This window comes from Lissotriton helveticus, chromosome 4_1 (genome assembly GCF_964261635.1).
Source record: "Lissotriton helveticus chromosome 4_1, aLisHel1.1, whole genome shotgun sequence".
Classification (NCBI taxonomy): Eukaryota; Metazoa; Chordata; class Amphibia; order Caudata; family Salamandridae; genus Lissotriton; species Lissotriton helveticus.
The window spans coordinates 1,253,912,299-1,253,936,293 of NC_136063.1; the positions used below are offsets into that span (position 1 = coordinate 1,253,912,299).

General features: G+C 43.6%; 1 protein-coding gene across 10 annotated transcripts in view; it reads left to right on the forward strand.

Annotated features, from left to right (window-relative positions):
* Nucleotides 1-23,995, forward strand: part of C4_1H18orf63 (chromosome 4_1 C18orf63 homolog) — a 1,754,940-nt gene that overhangs the window by 609,113 nt on the left and 1,121,832 nt on the right. For 8 of the 10 annotated variants that reach the window (XM_078687809.1, XM_078687806.1, XM_078687816.1 and 5 more), the window contains one exon: nt 17,162-17,203. The exons of the other annotated variants lie outside the window; for them this stretch is intronic. In XM_078687809.1, coding sequence (XP_078543935.1) covers nt 17,162-17,203 — 42 coding nt within the window. The remainder of the gene's footprint in view (nt 1-17,161; nt 17,204-23,995) is intronic. 10 annotated transcript variants of the gene reach the window in all.

Here is a 23,995-nt window from a genome sequence, read left to right on the forward strand (position 1 = left end):
CAGTGAATTTACCTTCGAACACGGTGACAGATCTGTGGTCATGGTAACCAACTGCGAACTGCCAGCAGAGGTGATCTTATTATAGATAGTATCAATTTTCTGTATAAACTAATCAACAATTTTATTATAGAGGATTTGAGATGGGGCTTCCTCCAGATCACAAGCTTTAGGATTTCTTAAAGCTTTCAGGATCTTGAACAAAGCTTTAGGTGTGTTCTCTGCCTGACTTATATGTAGGGCGATATAGGATTTTCGAGCCAGCTGTATATGTTTATGATACTGGGTGAGGGCAGTCCTGAATTTCACTTTATAATCGATAAGATGGGTCCGTCGCCATTGCCTCTCAAAATTCTTGCAATTACCTTTTTCATCACGAAGCTCGGATGTTAACCAGGCCGCCTGTGCTTGTCTGGATTTACTAGGCCGGGTTCTTAAAGAAAGGCTCCAACCTCTGATCTGTTGTATCTACACCACCCAAGTGCTTATTGTAGTCTAAAATGCACACAGGTTTGCACACTTCAGCAACCTGACCCCAGACATTCACAGGTGACGTACTACTTTTGTCATGGATGGTAGTTAGCATGTAGACATCGCTCTTGTCAGAAAATTTCACAGCAAGAAGTTCATCACTACGCAAGGCACTGTACTATCCCTTCTCAAGTTTTTAACAAACAAGCTCTTTTGGGTAACCTTTACTGTTAGAGCAGATGGTGCCACAAGCACAAGCAAGTGTCCACTTTGAACATTTCCCTGAACAATTGCACACCGGTGTAGAAGTTATCTACGTATAAATGGCGACCTTTGTTAAAAAATCCTCTACCAAGTTCCCACACACTTTTCTCACTAACTCCGAAAGTTTATGGACAACCAGAGGGGATCAATACTGAAATACTGATCATGACTCATGGTTACAGGAAATACATATCAAGGGACTAGTAGTACCAATATGAAGACAGTGACTGCTTCCTTATCAAGCCCATTAAAAAAGTTAAACCCAAGAACTTCTTCAACTCATCCACATTTGTGGGAGTCCACCAGGTGGCTCTAGAGTGGGGCTTAAGTCTTGCACTGTTGTCCATCAAATAGCGTTCAACATAAAAATAAGTCTGGTCAACAATCTCATCCAAAAATACATCGTCCATCAACAACTGAAAGAAATGTATTGGCAAAAATATTTTCAGTATTCACTCTACACCCTGTGGCACCTCTGAAGGCAGGCAACACCAGTTGCACCGTGTATGAAGCAACCCAGAGCACAGCACTTTCAGTGGGTAGCTTTTCAGCCCCAGGCTGCAATCCAGACGCCTGTTGCTGCACTATTGGCACATCAGTGTCCTCCTCTAAAAGCAAAAAGAACAATTAATGGACAGAATCCAGAACAATGTCATACATTCACCCCAGTACAGAGATCTGGGCCTAAATCCATCATTTATTTACTCACCATGCCATTCTAGCTTGGACCCACCCATATGCAAATCAGTCTTGACCCTGCGCCCAATGGGAACAGTCTAGCCCGAACTGCCAGGCCAGGTCCTCCCTGGACTGGAAACTAGCATCCTAGGACTGGTTTCGGGCTTTCAGCCCTCATCAGCCAGGATAGCTTGATTCCAGTGGCATGGAGAACATGGGACCCACGTCTGGGCATACCCGTCCCACTCGAGGTGACAAATGCAAAAAGAACAATTGTTGGGCAGAATGCAGCACCCACACAACTTTCCGGAGCGAATCAGAGAGAGCGTTGTTGCAGAGCAAAGGAGGCGTTGCACTGGAGCTCAGAGCTCAGCGGAGCCGACGCGACCTACATCACTGTTCTCGGCCAACCGCATTTTCGATCGATTCCTCAGGTACGGCGGCCCGTCAAAACCACCGGACCACAATCAAAAGCCCCAGGCCTGCAGGAGCATGACTGGGTAGGTGGAGGGGGACGCTGGATGCAGAGGAGGAGCAGGTTGTGCCAGCACTTGATTGCATCGCGGCACATTACACATTGCACCGCGCCACTCCCGCACCACCCGGTTCCCGCAACCACCACAGATGAGCCGAGAGGCGGGTATTGGGTGTCAGGAGCCAGGCGGCAGTAGGTGGAGGAGAGGAGCGGTGAGCCTGCTGTACCCTGCTTGCTCGCACTCTGCCCATGCTCCTGAATCAGCTCCTCTTGGCCCCTCTCAGTTTTTGACAGTTCTGGACAGCTTTTGGTCTCATATTGCTGCCCGCTTACCTGCCGTTTACCTGCCAGTACTGCAGCTGGTATGAAGCACCTGCACCTCAGAGCGGGGTGGCGGCTTTAGAGAGAGTGCCCTCTGGCAGCCCCATGGCGGTGGCCCAGACGTCTTTGTCTGTGTTTGGAGTCTGTGCAAAGAGAATCCAGAGAATCTAGTGGTTCCGGTCCGGAGTTTCCTGCGCGCTCTTGAAGCAAGAGCGGCTCAAGAGCGCGGCACGATGGACTGCGGACCTCTGACCTGTGGGTCTGTAGGACTGTGGGACCATTCTTTCCTGTCCCTGTCACTGTCACCCGCTACCCGCAGTGGCAGGCAACCCTAACAGCCCCTGGATCAACGGAGCACCTGGATCATCAAAGCATTGTAGGGCGGGTCAAACTTACGGGACTGGTTCCTTCCCTCCCCCGTTACTGGCTTCTAACCGCCCGTACCAACGGAGTGCGTGGGGCGGCTTTGAGTAGATTGAAGGCACTAAAGGAAGCTCCTCTTCTGTTTGCCTTGCGAGCCTGTGGGGTAGGGCGCTGGGGGTGCAGGGAATCTGGAGCAGTAGCTCTTAGTTTGTCTAAATCTGCAAGCTCAAGCTCACCACCCTGCAGAAGCGGTCTGCAGGCTGGAGGCTCTGGAAATGGTCAGCAGCGTCTTGAACTCCCCTCCTTGCTGTGCCTGTCTAGTGCTTTTATCTATGGGTACTTACCGCCACTTTTACGGTAAGAAGGTTTGACTGTAAGCCCCACAATCCTGTTACCCCTGAAGTTTCTGGGCTCTCTTTTATGTTTGTTTGTTGTGCTTTACCTCTGCCCCCTCCCAGCTGCAACTAGGATTGCTGCCTCCATCCTTAGCAGGCTGATTGGAGAGAGGAAGTCGCCACCGGAGATTATCTTCCAGCAAGCAACCCGAGTGGAGGCAAGAGTCTGCTTCCTTTTGATATTTAAGTATGCCAGTGCGAGATGTCTGCTAAAAAATTACGCTCGGGCTGTGTACTTTCCTTGTCTCCAAGTCGTACAAGTAGATTAAGGAGATCGTATAGCGGATCCAGACATTTACAGCATCTTTGCTATAAAGCTCAACCAGCCATTACTGGCTTCTTCCGTGAAACTCCCCGGTCTACTCCTGTGGAGGCAATACTAGGTCAAGAAGGCTTGCTCCTTAAGCCCATCCTAATAACATTGCCTCATTTCTCCTCTGGGGAAGCACAGAGGATTCATTGTGGCTTCATGGGGGATCAGACAAAGTACTGCGAAGGGGCCATGACCCGGACGACCCAGACAAAGTTTCAACTGGAGGACGACTCAAGTGGGCAGCTATAGGATCCACCCCTATGTATAAATTTGGGCCCCGGTTCAGGCGTTTGCCATTAAACCCAGCAGAGCCAGCAGAGTAAACAGCACATCTCTCTAAACCAATCATACGTAGAGCACCTTATTGCTGGTTCATTCACTGCATTAGTTGTTGACTTTTATGCAAAACTGCACTCGGAACATCTCTTTACCCAGCAGAGTCATCACAAAATTACTGTGAATAGGGAAAAACCTAATAGTTTGACTGTGGCTGTATCTGTTGTCCCTCCGGAACAGGGTGGCGCTGATAAGGGATCAAGCGTTGACTGTGTACTTGGGCTCGGTAGAAGCCCCTGGAAGGTCTTGTAGAAGTAGAACTCAGCAAGGCCTACCAGTGCTAGGGGTTTGCCCTTTTCTGCACACAAGTCCTCAGACCAGTAAATGAAGTTGGCACGGAAGCTGAAATAGCAAAAAGATATTTTATTAAACCTCATGAGGTGGAACTACATTCACACAACACCCTTCGGCAGTGTATGAAGTAGCACAAGGAGTAGAAGAACCATGGGTCTTTTATACCCACACAGGAGCTCAAAAGAAGGCGGTACAAGCACACACAGGAAGAGTTACATACATAGATGGTCATACAAATAATGCACAGTCAACAGAGAAGGAGGCGCCATGGATTGCCGACCTCAGTTAAAGCAGCCTGACAGTGATGTACTAGAGCAGGTGCATGGACAGCTACAGACTCTTCTGAGCATGTGCAGAGTAGCAGAGGCTAAGTATAGCCAGTTCTTGAGCAAAGCACAAGGGCAGGCGACAGTGAAGAAGGAAAGAGCACATGGAAAGCACATGGTCAACAAGATGGCTGGCGGAAACAAGATGGCTGCAGCTAAATGCTAACAGCGATCTCTGCCAAATTTCTACAGACAACCCTTTTAGCATTAGCTGAAGACATGTATAATCTAGAGGAGTCTAAGTATTCATCGTGTATATCAATTTGCATCATTTCATCAACTTTTTGGCTAGGATACGCTGGGCATTTATTTGTTTAACATCACGTCTGGAAGGTGTACAAGCAGTGATACAAATGGAGCAAAGCATTGTACCAGATTGTATACATAGGCAGCATGTCAGTAGAATTGCAAGTAATATACACAGGACTGTCAATAGTTTCTGCATCTTTCCTGCCTGTTTCTGCACCTCTCTTGCCTCTTTCTGTACCTCTCTTGCCTCTTTCTGCACTTCTCCTCCTTCTTTCTGCAGCCCTCGTGCCTCCTTCTGCACCTCTGTTGCTTCTTTCTGCACTTCACTTGGTTCTTTCTGTGCTGCTCTTGTCTCTTTCTACATCATTCTTGCCTCTTAGAGCACCTCTTTTGCTTCTTTCTGTACTTCTCTCTCCTCTTTCTGCACCCCTCTTGCCTCTTTCTGCACCTCTGATGCTTCTTTCTGCACTTCTTTCTGCACCTCTTTTGCTTCTCTCTGCACTTCACTTGCCTCTTTCAGCACCTCTGTTGTTTTTTTCTGCAGATCTCTTGCCTCTTTCTGTACCTCACTTGCCTCTTTGAGCACCACTTTTGCTTCTTTCTGTACTTCTCTCTCCTCTTGCTGCACCCCTCTTGCCTCTTTCTGCACCTCTGGTGCTTCTTTCTGCACTTCTGGTGCTTCTTTCTGCACTTCTTTCTGCACCTCACTTGCCTCTTTCAGCACCTCTGTTGTTTTTTTCTGCAGATCTCTTACCTCTTTTTGCACCTCACTTGCCTCTTTCAGCACCTCTGTTGCTTTTTACTGCAGATCTCTTTCCTTTTTCTGCACCCCTCTTTTCTCTTTCCTCATCTTGCCTCTTCCTGTACCCCTGTTCCCTCTTTCTGCACCTTCCCTGCCTGTTTCAGCACCTCTCTTGCCTCTTTCTGTACCTCTGTTGCCTCTTTTTGCACTTCTCTTGCTCTTTCTGCACCCTTTGCTCCTCTTTCAGCAGATCTATTACTTCTTTCTGCACTTCTATTCCTTCTTTCTGCACATCTCTTGCCTCTTTCTGCACCTCACTTGCCTCTTTCGGCCCCTCTGTTGCTTTTTTCTGCAGATCTCCTGCCTCTTTCTGCACACCCCTTTTCTCTTTCTGTGCCTCTCTTGCTTCTTTCTGCACCCCGGTTCCTTCTTTCTGCACCTTTCCTGCCTCTTTATGCCCCTCTCTTGCCTCTTTCTGTACCTTTGCTGTCTATTTATGTGCTTCTCTTGCCTCTTTCTATACCACTCTTGCCTCTTTCTGCACCTCTGTTGCTTCTTTCTGGACTTCTGTTGCCGCTTTCTGCACCTCTGTTGCTTCTTTCCGGACTTCCATAGCCTCTTTCTGCACCTCTCTTGCTTCTTTCTGCACCTCTGTTGGTTTTTTCTGTAGTTCTCTTGCCCCTTTCTCTACTTCACTTGCCTATTTCATCACCTCTGTTACTTTTTTTCTGCAGCTCTCTTGTCTCTTTCTGCACCCCTTCCCTCTTTCTTCACCTTCCCTGCCTGTTTCTCTTGATGCACTTCTCATGCTCTTTCTGCACCCCTCCTGCCTCTTTCTGTACCTATCTTGCCTCTTTATGCAACTCCCATCCCTCTTTCTGCACTCCTCTTGCGTGTTCTTGCACCTCTGTTGGTTCTTTCTGCACTTTTCTTGCTTCTTTCTACATCTCTGTTGATTCTTGTTCTACTATATAGTCATTGCCTTACCACCTTTGGTGGTTTTTAATCTTAATGTTTTTTTATCATGTTTTAGATTGTAACCCATGCTGGGAGGTAATAAAGTGTTTTAACCTTTTTGCAACCAACTAAAAATTGAACTGTGGAGTATATTTTCGAATACTGTTGTGTAAATGTTTAGTCTCTGCCTGCTTTAAATAGGTTACTATGAGTGAATTACCATAGGGATAATTATTCATACATCCCCTACCCCGTCTAGCACAATTTTGCTCGGCCACTTGAGCCTACCATTGTTGGAACAGGGATTCTTGTTTTGCTGATACGAATACCCCCTTCCCTGTTATATATACCAGGGGTACCTCCTCTTGTTGAATCCTTCGATTCTTTCAACACCTCCATTGCCTCTTTCTGCACTTCACTTGCTTTTTTCTGTATCTCTCTTGCCTTCTTTCTGTACTTCTCTCTCCTCTTTCTGCACCCCTCTTGCCTCTTTCGGCACCTCTGTTGCTTCTTTTTGCACCCCTCTTGCCTCTTTCTGCACCCCTCTTCCCTCTTTGTGCAATTCGCTTGCCTCTTTCTACACCTCTCTTCCCTCTTTCTGCACCATTCTTGCCTCTTTCTGTACCTCTGTTGCTTCTTTCTACCCTTCTCGTGCCTCTTTCTGTACCATTCGTGCCTCTTTCAGCACCTCTGTTGCTTCTTTCTGTACTTCTCTTCCTTCTTTCAGCACCCCTGTTGCTTCCTTCTGTACTTCTCTTGGTTCTTTCTACACTGATCTTGCCTCTTTCTGCATCGCTCTTGCCTTTTCGAGCACCTCTTTCACTTCTTTCTGTACTTCTCCCTCCTCTTCCTGCACCTCTGTTGCTTCTTTTTGCACTTCTGTTGCCTCTTTCTGCACCTCTTGCTAATTTATGCACCTCACTTGCCTCTTTCAGCACCTCGGTTGCTTTTACTGCACATCTCTTGCTTCTTTCTACACCTCTGTTGTTTCTTTCAGCAATTCTCTTGCCTTTTTCTGTACCCCGTTCCTTCTTTCTACACCTTTCATGCCTGTTTTTGACCCTCTCTTGCCTCTTTCTGTACCTCTATTGCCTTTTTCTGCACACTTCGCGCCTCTTTCAGCACCTCTGGCACCTCTTTCTGCACTTCTCTTCCTTCTTTCTGCACCTCTTGCTTCTTTCTGCGCCTCACTTGCCTCTTTCAGCACCTCTCTTGCTTTTTTCTGTAGATCTCTTGCCTCTTTCTGCACCTCACTTGCCTCTTTCAGCACCTGTTGCATTTTTCTGCAGATCTCTTGCCTCTTTCTCCACCCCTTTTGCCTCTTTGTGCACCTGTGTTACTTCTTTCTGCCTTTCTATTGCCTCTTTCTGAACCTCTCTTGCTTCTTTCTGCACCTCACTTGCCTCTTTCAGCACCGCTGTTGGTTTTTATCTGCAGCTCTCTTGCCTCTTTCTGCATCCCTGTTCCCTCTTTATCACCTTTCCTGCCTGTTTCTGTACCTCTCTTGCCTCTTTCTGTACCTCTGTTGCCTCTTTCTGCACTTCCCTTGCTCTTTCTGCACCCTTCGCTCCTCTTTCAGCACCTCTGTTACGTCTTTCTGCACTTGTCTTCCTTCTTTCTGCACCCCTGCTGCCTCTTTCTGTACCTCTCTTGCTTCTTTGTACACAGCTACTACCTTTTTCGGCATCACTCTTGCCTCTTTTTGCACCTCTGTTGGTTCTTTCTGTACTGCTGTTGCTTCTTCCTGCACCTCACTTGCCTCTTTCTGCACTTCTCTAGCTTCTTTCTACACCTCTGTTGTTTCTTTCAGCAATTCTTTGCCTCTTTCTGCACTTTTCTTTCTTCTTTATGCACTCCTCTCTTGCTTCTTTCTGCACCTCACTTGCCTCTTTCAGCACCGCTGTTGGTTTTTATCTGCAGATCACTTGCCTCTTTCTGCACCCCTCTTTTATTTTTCTTCACCTCTCTTGCCTCTTTCTGCATCCCTGTTCCCTCTTTATCACCTTTCTTGCCTGTTTCTGTACCTCTCTTGCCTTTTTCTGTACCTCTCTTGCCTCTTTATGCATCCCTGTTCCCTCTTTATCACCTTTCCTGCCTGTTTCTGTACCTCTCTTGCCTCTTTCTGTACCTCTCTTGCCTCTTTCTGCACTTCCCTTGCTCTTTCTGCACCCTTCGCTCCTCTTTCAGCACCTCTTTTACGTCTTTCTGCACTTCTCTTCCTTCTTTCTGCACCCCTGCTGCCTCTTTCTGCACTTCTCTTGCTTCTTTCTACACCTCTGTTGCTTCTTTCAGCAATTCTCTTGCCTCTTTCTGCTGTTCTCTTGCTTGTTTCTGCCCTCTCTTGCATATTTCTGCTCCTCTGGTTCCTCTTTCTGTACCTTACATTCTTCTTTCTGTACCTCTTTTGCCTCTTTCGGCACCTCTGTTGCTTATTTCTGCACTTCTCTTTCCTCTTTCTGCACCTCTAACTTAGAGGTAGTTTTAATCCCCCTGCCCTATTATGTACTAGGGCCTTACAGGGAAGGTCATGCCAATCACAGGGGTAACCCAACCCATAGTGTACCCTAGTGTATGTAGGTGTTTTCACTGTATTCTAAGTGTCTTTCAGCATAGCACTGGCCCCGGGCCTGGTTTGTCAGTCACATACCAGTACCAGTCAGCAAAAGGTTGGGGGCACAGGATGACTTTGCAACAAGGCCTCTTTCTGCACCTCTGTTGTTTTTTTCTGCATATCTCTTGCTTCTTTCTGCACCTTTCTTCTTCTTTCTGGACTCCTGTTGCCTCTTTGTTCATTTGTCTTGCTTCTTTCTGTGCTTTTCTTCCTCTTTCTGCACATGTCCTAGCTCTGTAGGAATAGTTAGAAATTAGCATTTAAAAAACGTCCGATGTTCACTGAAAAAAACCATAGGTTTCAGGGGCGTTATAGCTAGGAATTAGCATTAAAAAACCTTCAAAATTCACTGAAAAAAACCATAGGTTTCAGGGATGTTATAGTTAGAAATGATCATTTAAAAACCCTTTGTAATTCACTGAAAAAAACAGGTTTCAGGGACGTTATAGTTAACATTTTGCATTTAAAAAAACCTTGAAATTCACTGAAAAAAACATAGGTTTCTGGGATGTTATAGTTATAAATTAGCATTTAAAAAACCTTAAAAATTCACTGAAAAAACCCACAGGTTTCAGGGATGTTATAGTTAGTTGGACATTTTAACACGTACAAAGCCAGAGACATTTGTCCATTATAGTTAGTTGAGCTAACTATAACTGGTGATAACGTCACGTATTACTTCATTCTTGACATGATCAGTAACAGCACTGATGACATCTCAAATGACATCATTGATGACATCACTGATGACATCATCCACGTGATAATCTGATGCACCTCCTCCTACCCTAATATAACCTTTGATACACCCACTCTAAAATACAGAGTACCATTTTCAAAACCATAGACACGCCAATACCAGTTACTACATACCCACTCGCTGATTCCTAGGACTACACGCACATCCACTCATTCACCCATACAGTCACCCATACATGCAGTCACTCATCGATACAGCACTATCATATGCACTCATACACCTATATAGACACTCACACACTGCCACTCCTCCATAGAGTTACTCACACACCTAGTCAGTCATGCAAAGAATCAATCACACTCCCATTTACTCACCTATACAGTCATACAAACACTACCTCACTTATTCATACAGATACTAACACATACTTACTCTCTTATACAATCACTGATGCAAGCACACACTCATCCTTACAGCCACTTTCACAATCACTCACTCTCACATATAGTCATTTATCTACTCCAACACTCACATATACTGCCTTTCACATATGTAGTTACTCACGCATGTACCACTGAGACATCGATGTACTCACCAACACACCCATACACACACTCACCCACTCATATAGCCCTTCACACATGCAGTCTTGAACCCATACATCCAGTGAATCACCCACTCACACATCTATGCACAGTCACACACTCCCCACCCACCCACACAGACACTCAGGCACCCATACAGAAACTCAGACAACCAATCAATAACCCAGATAGACACTCATGTAGCTACTCACCAACCCATGCAGCCGCTTATACACCAACTAACAGACTGATATAGACATTCACACAGTTTAGTCACTAACCCATGCATTAAGTAAGACACATTTAATCACTCACTTATACAGTCAGTCACGCACCTACTAAATCATCCATTCAGAAACTCATACACCCACTCATTCTTCAATACACCTTGGCAATTATATATATAAAACATATTTAAACTTTACAGAAACACACAGTCACTAGATGATGTCATCGGTGATGTCATTTGAGATGTCATCAGTGATGTCACTGACCATGGCATGAATGATGTAATATGTGATATCATCAACAGTGCATTGCGGGGGCGCGAGCTATAGTTAGCTCAACTAACTATAACGGCCGAATTTCTCTGGTTTTGTACGAGTGAAATGTCCAACTAACTATAACGTCCCTGAAACCTTTGGTTTTTTCAGTGAATTTCTAAGGGTTTTTAAATGCTAATTTCTAACTATAACATCCCTGAAACCTATTTTTTTCAGTGAAAAAATAAATTAAAAATATATATATATATATATATATCCATACTAATATTATAAAGAGAGAGTCCCATCCTTTAAGGCGGGTAATCTCAGTAACCACAGCACCAATCACAACAGCCAATACAGCGTTGGAAAGGGCAGTTGCAGCAGAAGGACATAGGCTATGTAGACGGCCACCATATATATTTTTTTTTTGCCGAGTTTTATATAGCGCAAACTTGACCCGAACTGAATCAGGTATCAGAGCGCTTTACATAGCACCAGTTACGTTACATGAGGACACACATTCATTTTTGTTAGGCACCGGGAGATTAAGTGATTCGCCCAGAATCACAGGATGTTTGGCGTCGTTACCAAGACTCAAACCCAGATCCCCAGGTCCGAGGTCGAGCGCCTTAGCTGTTAGGCCAGCACCTCTATACATTTAAAAGGTAAAAGAACCGGGCCAGCAAAGTAGTCCCTTGTGGGCGTGTCTGCGTTGTGCTGTGGGCGTGGGCTGGGGGCATGACTAACGATGGGGGCGTGTGGTACGGCCATCACATCGTGGGCTGTGGGCGTGTGCTGGGGGCGTGACAAACGCTGGGGCGTGTGTCCGCCCTTCATGCCACGTGAGTCGTACATACAAGCGCCAATTACGTTGCTGCGCAGCTTCAAGGGGCACGCTGGGGGCGTGACACGCTGGGGGCGTGACACGCTGGGGGCGTGACACGCTGGGGGCGTGTGTCCGGCCTTCATGCCATGTGAACGCAATTGCGCCGCATCAAGGGGCACGCTGGGGGCGTGTGCTACGTTCCATCCTTCATGCCATGTGGGTCGTACATTAATCAGAAGATCGTCTGCTGTGGCCGTGTGCTGGGGGCGTGACAAACGCGTTCACCTGGAGGCCTAGTAAGTAACGTTACTGCAGACTCTCCTGCACGCTGTTACTGAACTCTCTCATTCAACGAAATTACACGCGCCTGCTACCATCAACCAGGGCTCTAGCCGGGCTCAGGCGGTGGATCAGTACACTAATTACACGCGCCTGATAACATCAACCAGGGCTGCAGCTGGGCCTCAAGCGGGAGAACACACGCCTGCTAACATCAAACAGGCCTGCATCTGGGCCTCAAGCGGGGAAACACGCAAATGAGCGTGTCTGCGGGGACAATTACTCCAGCCTCTCCTACTCGCTGTCGCTCAACTTTCTCATCAAACGGATTTACCCGCGGCTGATAACTCTCTCATTCAACGACATTACACGCGCCTGCTAACATCAACCAGGGCTGTAGCCGGGCTCAGGCTGCGGATCACTACACCAATTACACGCGCCTGCTAACATCAACCAGGGCTGCAGCTGGGCCTTCTCCGTCCCTATTCTAATGAAACAAAAAATTTTGTCTACCGCGAGATTTTATAATAAATTGCCCTTGCCAAATACACACATTCTATTTCATACCCGGACAACGTCGGGACGGGCTGCTAGTATATTAATAAAGAACCACAGTCCCAAAATACCTCCTCCTCAGAAATAATCAGGTACGGACCACCAGAGCTGAATTGTCTTTACAGTACTTTATTGCTGTTTAAAACAGCATGAGGCGTTTCGCCCATGCTCCCACGGCCTATATATATATATTTTCTCCCAAATACTCTCTTTGCACAAAGTCCGTGGCGCACACACACGAGTAAGTTAAATTCAATAGTATTATTCCCCCGTGGCTGACAAACTCGTTTCGGCTTTGACGGTCTTTGTCAATGTCAGCGTGCCACTCATTACACACACAATATATGCATTTTTCATTGCAAGTGAATAACTGACTAAACCAAATAAAGATCCCTTTTGAAGAAGGAAACTCCGCGGCCATCTTTGAATGGTCATGCTCGCGGTCCTGGCTGTCATTAGTTGTGTATCTTATTGCAGTAATAGCAGAGTATTGGGACCCCCTCTAATTTATTTTTAGCCAGGGAAGAGAGAGGACAAAATTAACAAAAACATGAGTGATTCCCCTATGGCTTTATGCTTTCATATTCGACATAGTTCTCGAAGCATTTCAAAGTAAACTAATTAAACAACACAGATAACCTAGTTTTATATCATTTTCATTATTTTCTTTATTTTTTTATATATATAAACATTTTCTTTTCATATTTTTGGATTGAGTACTTTCACTGTGTCAAAAATCATTTCACAATTTATATAGACATTAAAAAATGCAATGCATTATACAAATATTTAAGAACAAATAAATCAATTAAGTGAACCCTGATAACCACACATCTACCAACAATCACTCTCTATTCATACATCCCACAAAACATACTACATTCAACAACTAATTTCTGCGATAGAGGTAGTACAGATGATGCCTGTGACTAGAACGCCAGGTCTATGCGTTTCGGTGGGTTAGTACCACCTTCCTCAGGACCAACAGAATTTATCTTCCTGCATTTGTGGTTACAGGGTATCTTCTATATCAGACCATGCATAAAATGCAGACGTAGTTTCACAACATTTGGATCAGTAGGCGCAGTTAATTAATCTGTTCCCTTATATATCAAGAACGTTGCCCAAATTGTGGAGTTCGATTTTTGTTATGAGAGGAAGTTCTCTTAATCTTCCTAGTATACAAAGCAGTCTTCAGATCCTTAATATTGTCAGTGAGAGTATCCGGTACTGAATGACATAACTATTTGTCGCAATTTCTTCAACTTTCTACAGGCAATATGGCTTCCTCAGATGAAGTCTTTAGTTTTAGCTGTAGATAAAATGGAGATCGCTTTCCGTCAGATTTTCTTTTTTCATGTGTTATTCCTATGGTAGTTTTATGTCCATTCGCCTAGTGTTAATTTACTCGAGTCGCCATGCTCTGCGTCGTTCAGTCACATCGAAGGCTCTCACTGACAATAATAAGGATCTGAAGACTGCTTTGTATACTAGGAAGATTAAGAGAACTTCCTCTCATAACAAAAATCGAACTCAACAATTTGGGCAACGTTCTTGATATATAAGGGAACAGATTAATTAACTGCGCCTACTGATCCAAATGTTGTGAAACTACGTCTGCATTTTATGCATGGTCTGATATAGAAGATACCCTGTAACCACAAATGCAGAAAGATAAATTCTGTTGGTCCTGAGGAAGGTGGTACTAACCCACCGAAACGCGTAGACCTGGCGTTCTAGTCACAGGCATCATCTGGACTACCTCTATCGCAGAAATTAGTTGTTGAATGTAGTATGTTTTGTGGGATGTATGAATAGAGAGTGATTGTTGGTAGATGTGTGGTTATCAGGGTTCACTTAATTGATTTATTTGTTCTTAAATATTTGTATAATGCATTGCATTTTTTAATGTCTATATAAATTGTGAAATTATTTTTGACACAGTGAAAGTACTCAATCCAAAAATATGAAAAGAAAATGTTTATATATATAAAAAAATAAAGAAAATAATGAAAATGATATAAAACTAGGTTATCTGTGTTGTTTAATTAGTTTACTTTGAAATGCTTCTAGAACTATGTCGAATATGAAAGCATAAAGCCATAGGGGAATCACTCATGTTGTTCTTATTGCAGTAATACCATTATGTACTACCAAAACATGGGAACACCCGAAGATTACCTTAAACAAACCAATTATTTTTTAAATCACAAAATATTTTGTACTGTGTTCCAAATACTAGATATATTGATGCATTTATATATTTTTAGATTGATAGTACACCCATTTGGGACATACAGAGGAAAATTTATTCACTCCGCGGCCATCTTTGAATGGCCATGCTTGCGGTCCTGGCTGTCATTAGTTGTGTATCTTATTGCAGTAATACCATTATGTACTACCAAAACATGGGAACACCCAAAGATTACCTTAAACAAACCAATTATTTTTTAAATCACAAAATATTTTGTACTGTGTTCCATATACCAGATATATTGATGCATTTATATATTTTTAGATTGATAGTACACCCATTTGGGACATACAGAGGAAAATTAATTCATTCTTAAATCTCCTCAAAAGTCTCTCTATTTGTCTTATATCAAATAGTCGATCATTGATCCACATCATGCCCTGAATGGGCCCATATTCTCAATTCATGGCCATTTGAGCTTAAACGATCTTATCTTATCTTATCCATATATAGTTCAAAGTCTTTCATCATTCTCAGCAGCTATTAAAAAATATTACATTTCATTCGTATTGTATATTTACAAACCAGCCAGATTTCCTATATTCTAGCATTGAAAAAACAGGGCATGTGAAAGCAATATCCATTTCTTACATTGTTAACACAATAGCGCCCAGTATAGGCGTTGCCATTTACAATTGTATTCATTACCTTGGTAATTGTCAATGTTTAAAACTTTACACATTTCCCATCTTGCCACAGCAGTGTCCGTCTTTTTTTATTTTTAAAAATATCAATTACACATCACTTCCTGACATGGGGGGGGGCAGAGAGAGGAAGGAGGGAGCTTAGAAATAAATCTTGTCTCATCTATATATGCCTACAGTGGTTTATTAACTTAACCAATGTGAACCCATAACTCCTCTTTGCCTTTAAGGCCAAAGGGAGCCAGTGTTCTCAACTCAATAATATATTTTGAATCTAACTTGTGCAGGGCTCTTACCCTGTCACCTCCTCTTTCTGGGATTGGTACATGGTCAATGGCAAAGAATTTTAGGAGTTGACTATTGCTTTTATGGTTTACTGCGAAATGCCTCGCAACCGGATACCTATTATCATTTCTAGTTATCGCTCGCATATGTTCTAAGACTCTCTTTTTTGCTTGGTGCACCGTGCTGCCCACATATTGTAGGTCACACCAAGCAGTAGACAATGAAATCTGTGTTGCAATTCAATAACTTTGTTATCGGTTTCATAGAGTCTCTACCCGGAATCTGAAACTCTTTTACTTTGTTACTTTTCTTACAATACCTTACATTTTAGACAGGGATGAAAGCCACTTACTTCTGAGATGCTCCTCCGCTGCCCCGTGGACCACCACCTCCCGGGATACAAACTGAATAATTAAGACCCCCGGGGACCACCACCTCCCGGGCTAAATATTTGAAAGAGGGGGGCCGTGCTGCCCCCCTCGTGGAGCTGTAGGTGGCCCAGGGGACCGCCTCCTCCCAGGGCTGGCTCCAGCTTCCACCAAGCCATACCAAACACTGCTCCGCTTTCAGCAAGCAGAGCATTACAAATGCTCTTGCTTGCTGAAAGTGGAAGAGAATTGCTTTAGGACAGAGGGAGCTACATGTTCAGCATCTCCCTTGGTCCAAAAGCAATGCCGGCTCCCGCAGGACGCGGCGAGCAAGCAGAGACTGCGGGGGTCTTCAGGCTTCTCTCGTGGCCCATATTGACAATGACTGGGTGCCCTAGTATAGAGGCCAGGGAGCGGCTGATGTGGTCTCCGGAGCCAAAAGCTGCATGGGAGGGGGGCTACGCGCCCCACCCCCCCCCCCCCCATTACAAAGAAATTCAATTTTTTTAAAAGTGGGCAGTCTCCAGGGGATGTGGTCCACATGGTCTAAATCGTCTGCGCAGTCCCCTTCCCTGGGTGTTAAAAATATTACTTCCTAACTAGGCTACGATTTAAAAGTAACATAATGTAAAATGGCGCTTTTTAAAGGTATCATGTGGTTTCTGCATTGCAGTGTACCTCGTTCTAATGAAACGCTTAGAAAAGACTGACATTCATTTGGCAGTGCACACTGGTATTTAATTTGCAAAGAATGTCTGCAACAATGCTTTGTAACATTTAGCCTTACCCTTCCTGTTGCACTTTGTACAGGATTAATGTTATACTTGAGAGCAGTGAACCATGTTTTATTGGTATTGGCTTCTTGTTCATTGAGTTTATGGACGGAACACCTAGTTTGTGGGATTAATGGTGTGTATGTTCAGAGTTTTTTAGCTTGTCCACAGGAGTACATGGTATTTTCTAAATAACCACTACCTCAAGGAATGCAAGGTTGCAAAGATTTTCCTCACAGGCTCCCTGAAATTCTTGGAAAAATAAGACTGAGTAATATCTGGACCAACATAAGATATTGGCAACTTTATGATGAATGAGCCGCCAATGAAGGTTTGTGACAGCGGATCTAGCTGAGGGTCTGCTTTCGGAAATCTAGGGTTCCTAACTTCAAAATGAGACAAGGGAACAGCGGGTTGGCAGAACCCCTTTACCAAAACTAGTGTCAACTACTCTGTTCTCTCATTGCCTTAAAAAGGGGAAATCGTGCTTTCTTCATTATTGTAAGACTTGATTTCTACATTTAAATAACTTCTTATGATATATACTTTGCCTTTGTGAATATCCTAAAAAAACCTCGTAGAAGCGTTTGCTAACTATGACCATATTTTGTTTCAGGCAAAGACTTTCTTTCTCAGAAAGGAAAACAAAATGCTGTTGGTAAATATCATAGATTACATTTCATTGATGTCTTAAAACAAGAAAAGTGTGTTATTCTCTGGGGGCTACATTAATTTGACTATATATTAGAAGTTGCGTGATAGCCTCTTTTTATCCTATTTATGTATTGTTCATTGGACGGATAAAAATCATCTGAATTAGACAAACGTTGTCATTTTAATACTGCTTCATTATTCTTGCTTGTTTATGTAACAGTTAGCCCAGTTAAATGAACTGAGCGGATACAGCACAAAATGCCTTTAATGCCTAGTCAAGGGTAGTAAGGGCTATAGTTAATTTTCAAGAGAGCTAGCCTAATAAGAGAAAGAAAATCCTATCCACATTTATTGTGTATAGAATACTGGTCATGCCTTTATTGGTGGTTCATGTAATGCACTCAGTGTGGGTCATGCTTTGTGCATCATTATTCAATCGTATTCTTTTCTTATGGTCCCACTTACTATTATGAGAATATTCATAGGGATATAGTGGGGAGTGTCTTTATAATCACATTCTGTCAACATAGCGAAAAAAGTTTGGCTGTAATATGTATTCCAGTAATGTAAAAAAAACAAAAAAGCGCTGTGAGTTGAAAGGATGCTTTTACCATTCTTTCTCAGGTTTCATTTCAGATTTCAACAAGATTCCTTTAGTGTTTCTATTTAGGGGATGTTTATGTAGTCACCAACAACTGAGGGAGTGGGGACCATGAGTGGTCCCGCATAGGCAGCGTAATAGTATGACCCACAGTTACATGGGCCACGGGGTAATAAAGGTGAAGGCATGACAGGGCAAGGCAGCCCCCACTGGTATGTTTAGCACGAAGTAACACCCTGGTATTTCGAGTTTTCTTCATACTAGGCCCCCAGGTGCTCGGTGATACTGCAGCGCGACAAGGCCCATGGACACCCTACAACACGGGTGACTGGGCGGAACTAACCCCTGCCCACCCCCCTTAATAGGGAGCACGCTTCCCGATACAGTGCCTATCATCATGCCTGGTGGTTACTTGGTTGTACGGAAGTACAAGTAGTGCTCCTGTCACATGCACATTTGCAGAATGCAAGTGTAGGAAGTTGGCTCTGTATATAATATACTAAAGTAAGTTATAGTGTGCACAGAGTCCACGGAGTCCCCTGAGGTATAGCAGAGGCTAAATTAGGTAAGTACTAACATCTGTCTTTGTGGTAGTGTGGGTGAGCAGTTAGGCTTATCCAGAGGGTGTGTTAAGCATTATTGTATTCACTCAATCAAGTCTGATGCACACACTCAGAGACTGAATCCAGACCAATTAGGTAAGTATAAAAAAAGGTATACTTGTATTTTATTTCTAGAACCATGAAGGACTTGGTATAGGTAGTTAAAAATACTTGGAATGCAGGATTTAACAATGAAATACAGATATGATTGAAGTTTTGTTATATCTACGCTTTTACCTTACATCTTCCCTGTTTCTCTGCCTCTGCTGTTTAGCCAGTGAGAGTAGAATGTTGGTGTGGATGGTGATGTCATTATAATGTGTGGATTGCTGTGAGTGTCAGTTGGATCTTGGGCTGAGCAGCAGAGAGGCTGCTCCTGGTGGGGCCTTATTACATCTTTACTGGAAATCTCATCTAACATCTAAGATCAATAAACGTATTCATCTGTAACCTAACCAAGTCTACTGGAACTCCTTCCTACAATACAACAAGTTTGCAATACTGAGAGGTTGGTATTGATTCAGAAAGCAGTTTGCATTATACAATAATTACTTTTAGAATACTTTTTAGTTACTTTTGGATTACTATGAGGGATGTATAACGTTACAACGCATACTTTTACAACGCCTACCTTTACAACGCATTTTTTACAACGCAACATCCATTACAACGCATTCCATTACAACGCATGCATTTACAACAAATTTTTAAGAACTACCTTTACAACGCATTCCATTACATCGCATACTACCTTTACAACGCATACCATTACAACGCATAACATTACTTTGCATTTAAGGTAAGTATTGGATAGTGTAGGGGTAATAATTACTATTCTAACTCCAGGGGGTGCAACAGTAGGGTAAGTGTTGGATAGTGTAGGGGTTAAAATTACTATTCTAACTCCATGGGGCGCAACAGTAGGGTAAGTGTTGGATAGTGCAGGGGTACTATGTGTTGTAATGCTATGCGTTGTAATGGTATGCGTTGTAATGACTGTGTTGTAATGACATGCATTGTAGTGGTGTGCGTTGTAGTGTCATGTGTTGTAATGACTGCGTTGTAAATGCATGCGTTGTCGTGGATGTTGCGTTGTAAAAGTTTCGTTGTAATGGTAGTGCGTTGTAAAAGTTGCGTTGTAAAGGTTGTACACCACTATGAGTAATGTACTTGTGGTATGCCTAAACACCATCCTTAAGGATCTTACAATACATGGAAAGTAATACTTTTTAGACTTTCCAGCTGAGTTATCTTTTCTCCATAAAAACATCAGTTCAGCGGCCGGATACGGAGTACAGGATGTCAATGTTAGCCAATAGGGCAAGGGAGCACCTCGGTTGGGGGCTGCTCACGGGCAAGCAACTCGGTCTCGGGAGCCAAGCTCCTAGGGTTAAGGTCAGGGCAAAGGGATCAGCACCAAGTCCACACCACCAGCGGTGCAGGGGTAGCCAAGTGCAGGGGGCTTAGGAGGGGTCAGGATCCCAGTGCAATCCTATGGGGGTTGCCAGGTTTAGATTTTGGCTGCAGACTCGGTCCAGTAAGTCTTCCGGGAGGAACCAACAGCAGGGTAGGTAAGTTGGAGGACTCCAGGGTGTAGAGCAGCCGGATGCATGGGTGCCTTTTGAGGTCGGATTTCACCTTACCGGGCCACTACCGGTTGGGGGGGCGGGTGTCCATGCAGAGGCTGCAGGTGAAGTCGAGGTTTCCTGGAGGGGTCAACCCATGGTGGACTTGGACTCTGGAGCGCTGGAGGACCTTGCGGGACTAGTGAGCCACTTGGACTCGGGCCGTAGGCAACAGATACAGTGGTGGTTCCAGGCATCGAGTTTCTTTGTCCTCAGCAGGCTCAGAGTTTGTCTTTGGAGTTTCTTTTGAACAGAGCTGTTGTTTGCAGGAGATCTAGTCTTTGTTGAAGGCAGTCAGTCCTCCCAGGAGTTGTGGAGGTCCCTGGCTGCAGGACAAGTCGACTTTTGGCGCAGGATCTCCGGAAAGAGCAGACAGGCCGGTAGAACTTGGGCCAAGTCAGTTCTTCTCTGTAGTCTACTTTTTTGTGCCACTTTTGCCATCCTTCTTTATAGGTTGAAGATCAATCTGGGTTCAGGACTGCCCCTAAATACTGTATTTAGGGGGTGTTTTAGGGGCCTCGAGGAAGTAGCCAATGGGCTACTATCCTTAGGGTGACTACAACTTCGGTGTGCTCACCCCACCTGGGGGCGTGGGCAAAATCCCTAACCCTGATTCGAGAGTGCCTGCAATCTGCAAGATGGCAGGCACTGAAGAGTGAGCTTCACATCGCCTACCTCACCTGAGGGGAGCTGTTGGCAGAGGTGGGCACACCTTCTGGGCTGTTCTAATTTTTCCCGCCTGTCTTCCCACTGAAAAGGGGTGTGAGACAGTAAGGCAGCCTGCTCTTGATATTAGGAGAGGCTGGGGGTTGCTTTGCCAAGGCGGCAAGGCCTTTGAAGCTCCCCTAAAATCAACCAACCAAACGAAACCGCTTGCCCTCTGTGCACTGTTGCTTATCCCTGCTGGGAATTCGTAAGCAAAGCTGGTCAAATTTCTTTCATGACATTTCGCAAAATACTCAACATTTGGTTTTTGTCAATACTTTTTTACTGAAAGTATACAGTTGATCACAACATTATTACATTTCATAATATTCAGTTTACATTTACGATACATTCCTTTAACAATCCATTGTTTCTTTCAAGAAATGCCCAGTTGCCCTATGCATTTTGGGCCCAACGGCCCTTCGTCAGGGGCTGTATCTGAAAAACATTAAACAATACATTCACAACACTAATATGACCTCAAATAACATAGGTTACAGTCATAAACTTCCATGTTTCATATACAACATTACATCATCAAATGATTATTTAAAAAAGATTGGTAACTCATGTTATAGTGGAGAAAATAAAAGAAAAAAACGAAACTATGACGTGACCGTTAGCCATTATTATACTGAATAAGCCCGACCAGCTAAAAAAATCACTCACTTATGTGTGGAAACCCGTGATATTCAAGAAGAACTGTTCTGACTTTTCAGAGTTGTTCCATAATGAACTTGCACCTAACTGTTGAAAAGGAAAGAGTCTCACTCCACTGTAAACAGCACTGTTAAGTGAGAGTAAGAAGTACTGGGTTTGCACTCAGAACTAACCTTGGTGGGAGCGACACTCTAATTTTATGCAATTATAAACTTCTGGTTTCCGCGTTCCAGGGTGCCTGTAAAAGCACATAATTTTAGTAACCTCGTTCTGCTGAATGAATACTGTACATTATAAATAAGGAGACGGGTCACGAAACTGTGTTTCAACAGTCTGCCCTGCGGAGTCACTTTCACTGTATTCAAAAGATGATGTCCATTTTACACGAACACCGCATTGGTAATATTCGCTCTAAAAAACAAAGATGAAGATTCATGGCCCCGTTAGAGCCTCGACATTTTAAAACAAACATACTTGTCAACTGAAAGTGGCCCGCCGTACCTTAGTTTGAGCCTGGATACGATTCCCGATGTGTGCGAACTGTGCCGCCTGAAGTTAAGATGCCGCCCGGTGTTTGCGAAATCACTCTTTCACGCATGCGTGTTAAAGTGTGTTTGAGCGGACTCTCTCGGCTGTAGGGGAAATTCGATACTAACTAGTGTGGCGCGCCATGTTGAAACGTGTCTTTGCAGTGTTTCAACTGTGAAAAAAAGGCTGCAGGGAAATGATAACTGCAGGGGAATGAAAACGCTAATGGGAAATAATGACTAAAAATGTATGGTGTGATGAAATGTTTTCAACCTTACACGACTATTGGTAAACATTGAGAGAAAAATAAGGCAGAAAATATCAAAGGAAACATATAGAAACAATACTTCTCAGTAATTAACATTGCAACATCAATAAAATACAATCATATGACCGAACTCAGGTCTGCATGCTCACAACAATAGTGCAGTAATTACAAATAGCATCCTAAGTCTACTCTATCATTGATCCCTTTCGGATCCTGGGTGTCTAAACGTTTTATCCAAAATACTTCCCTCTGAAGTAAACATTTTGTGATATTTTTCCCGGGTGCGGGAACAACAACTTCAAGAACCTGAAACTTTACTTGGGCAATAGAATGTCTGTTTAACTCCCAGTGTACTGCCAAACTGCTATTAGGATTCTTATTGCGAATCGTGCTTTTGTGCTCAGAAATGCGCGTTTTTACCTTGCGTTCCGTTTTCCCTATGTATAAAAGACCACAGGGGCATTTTATTGCGTAAATTACGTTCATAGTATTGCAGTCTGCATTGTGTTTGGTGATGATGGTTTCTCCTGTGTGAGGATGTTTAACTGTGTTGGTCACTATGACATTATTACATTGCACGCAGTTTTGGCATTTACTGGCCCCTCTGTATGTTACTTGAGTTTCTTTCCGATTGGGTTTCAATAACTCGTTTATGTTTTGAGATCTTTTGTAAGCAAAAATGGGCTTTCTTGTAAATAGTTCTTGAAAATCCGGCTCATTACTCAGAAGTTCCCAATGTTGATTGATGCTTTTTTAAATTTCATTAGAGCTAGTAGAGTATTTAGAAACAAACACTTGCCGTGTTTCTATGGGTTTGACTTTGGTTTTCAACAATGATTCTCTCATGTGATCTTGTACTTTATGTCTTGTCTTTTCCAGAAGAGTTTTGGGGTATTTTTTCGCTTTGTATTTTTTGGTGATCATATCTAAATTTGATTCCAATGAGTCATTCTCTGAACAAATCCTTTTAACTCGCAGCATTTGCGAGTACGGTAAATTGTTAATGAGATTCCTCGAATGAAAGCTGTTGAACATCAGTGCCGTATTCTTATCCGTAGCCTTATGGTACACTTCAGTCTGAAAAGCATTATTATCAATTTTCACAAGAACATCTAGAAATGGGATTTTTTCTGCCTCTATACTTTTGGTAAATTTGATGTTCTCATCATATGTGTTCAACTGCAATATCTTCTGTTCCAACAATTCCTTGGAGTTATGCCAAATTAAAAAATTGTCATCAATATAACGACAATATAGAGTAATATTGTCGAACCAATCCTTGTCATTTACTAGGAATGTTTCCTCATATTTAGCCATGTATGTATTTGCATATGCCGGTGCTCCGGAAAAGCCCATGGATGTGCCTTTGTTTTGCAAATAAAATTCATTGTCCCATTTGAAATAACTATGATGGAAGCAGAAATGAAGAAGCTCTAGAAGAAACACTTTGTCTGTTTGTAGTTTGCCCTGTTAGAGAAGTGCCCATTCCACTGCCTCTATCCCTACTACAAGGGGGATTGAGGTGTACAAGGCCTTGACATCTAAGGTGCACATTATCATTCCTGGTTCAAACTGAATATTTGCCAACTTCTGGAGAAAGTGAGTGGTATCTTTGGTGTAAGAGTACCAAGATTGAACAAAAGGTTGAAGAAAGTGGTCTATATATTGGCCCAGGGGCTCGAAGATGGTGCCGCACCCGGTCGCGATAGGTCGAAAGGGAGGTTTAGTTTGGTCCCTCAGTTAATAAAAAAGGAGTGCCCTTCCTTAAACAATTTCTTTGAAGCTCCCCTGCCACAGATGGCTCTTC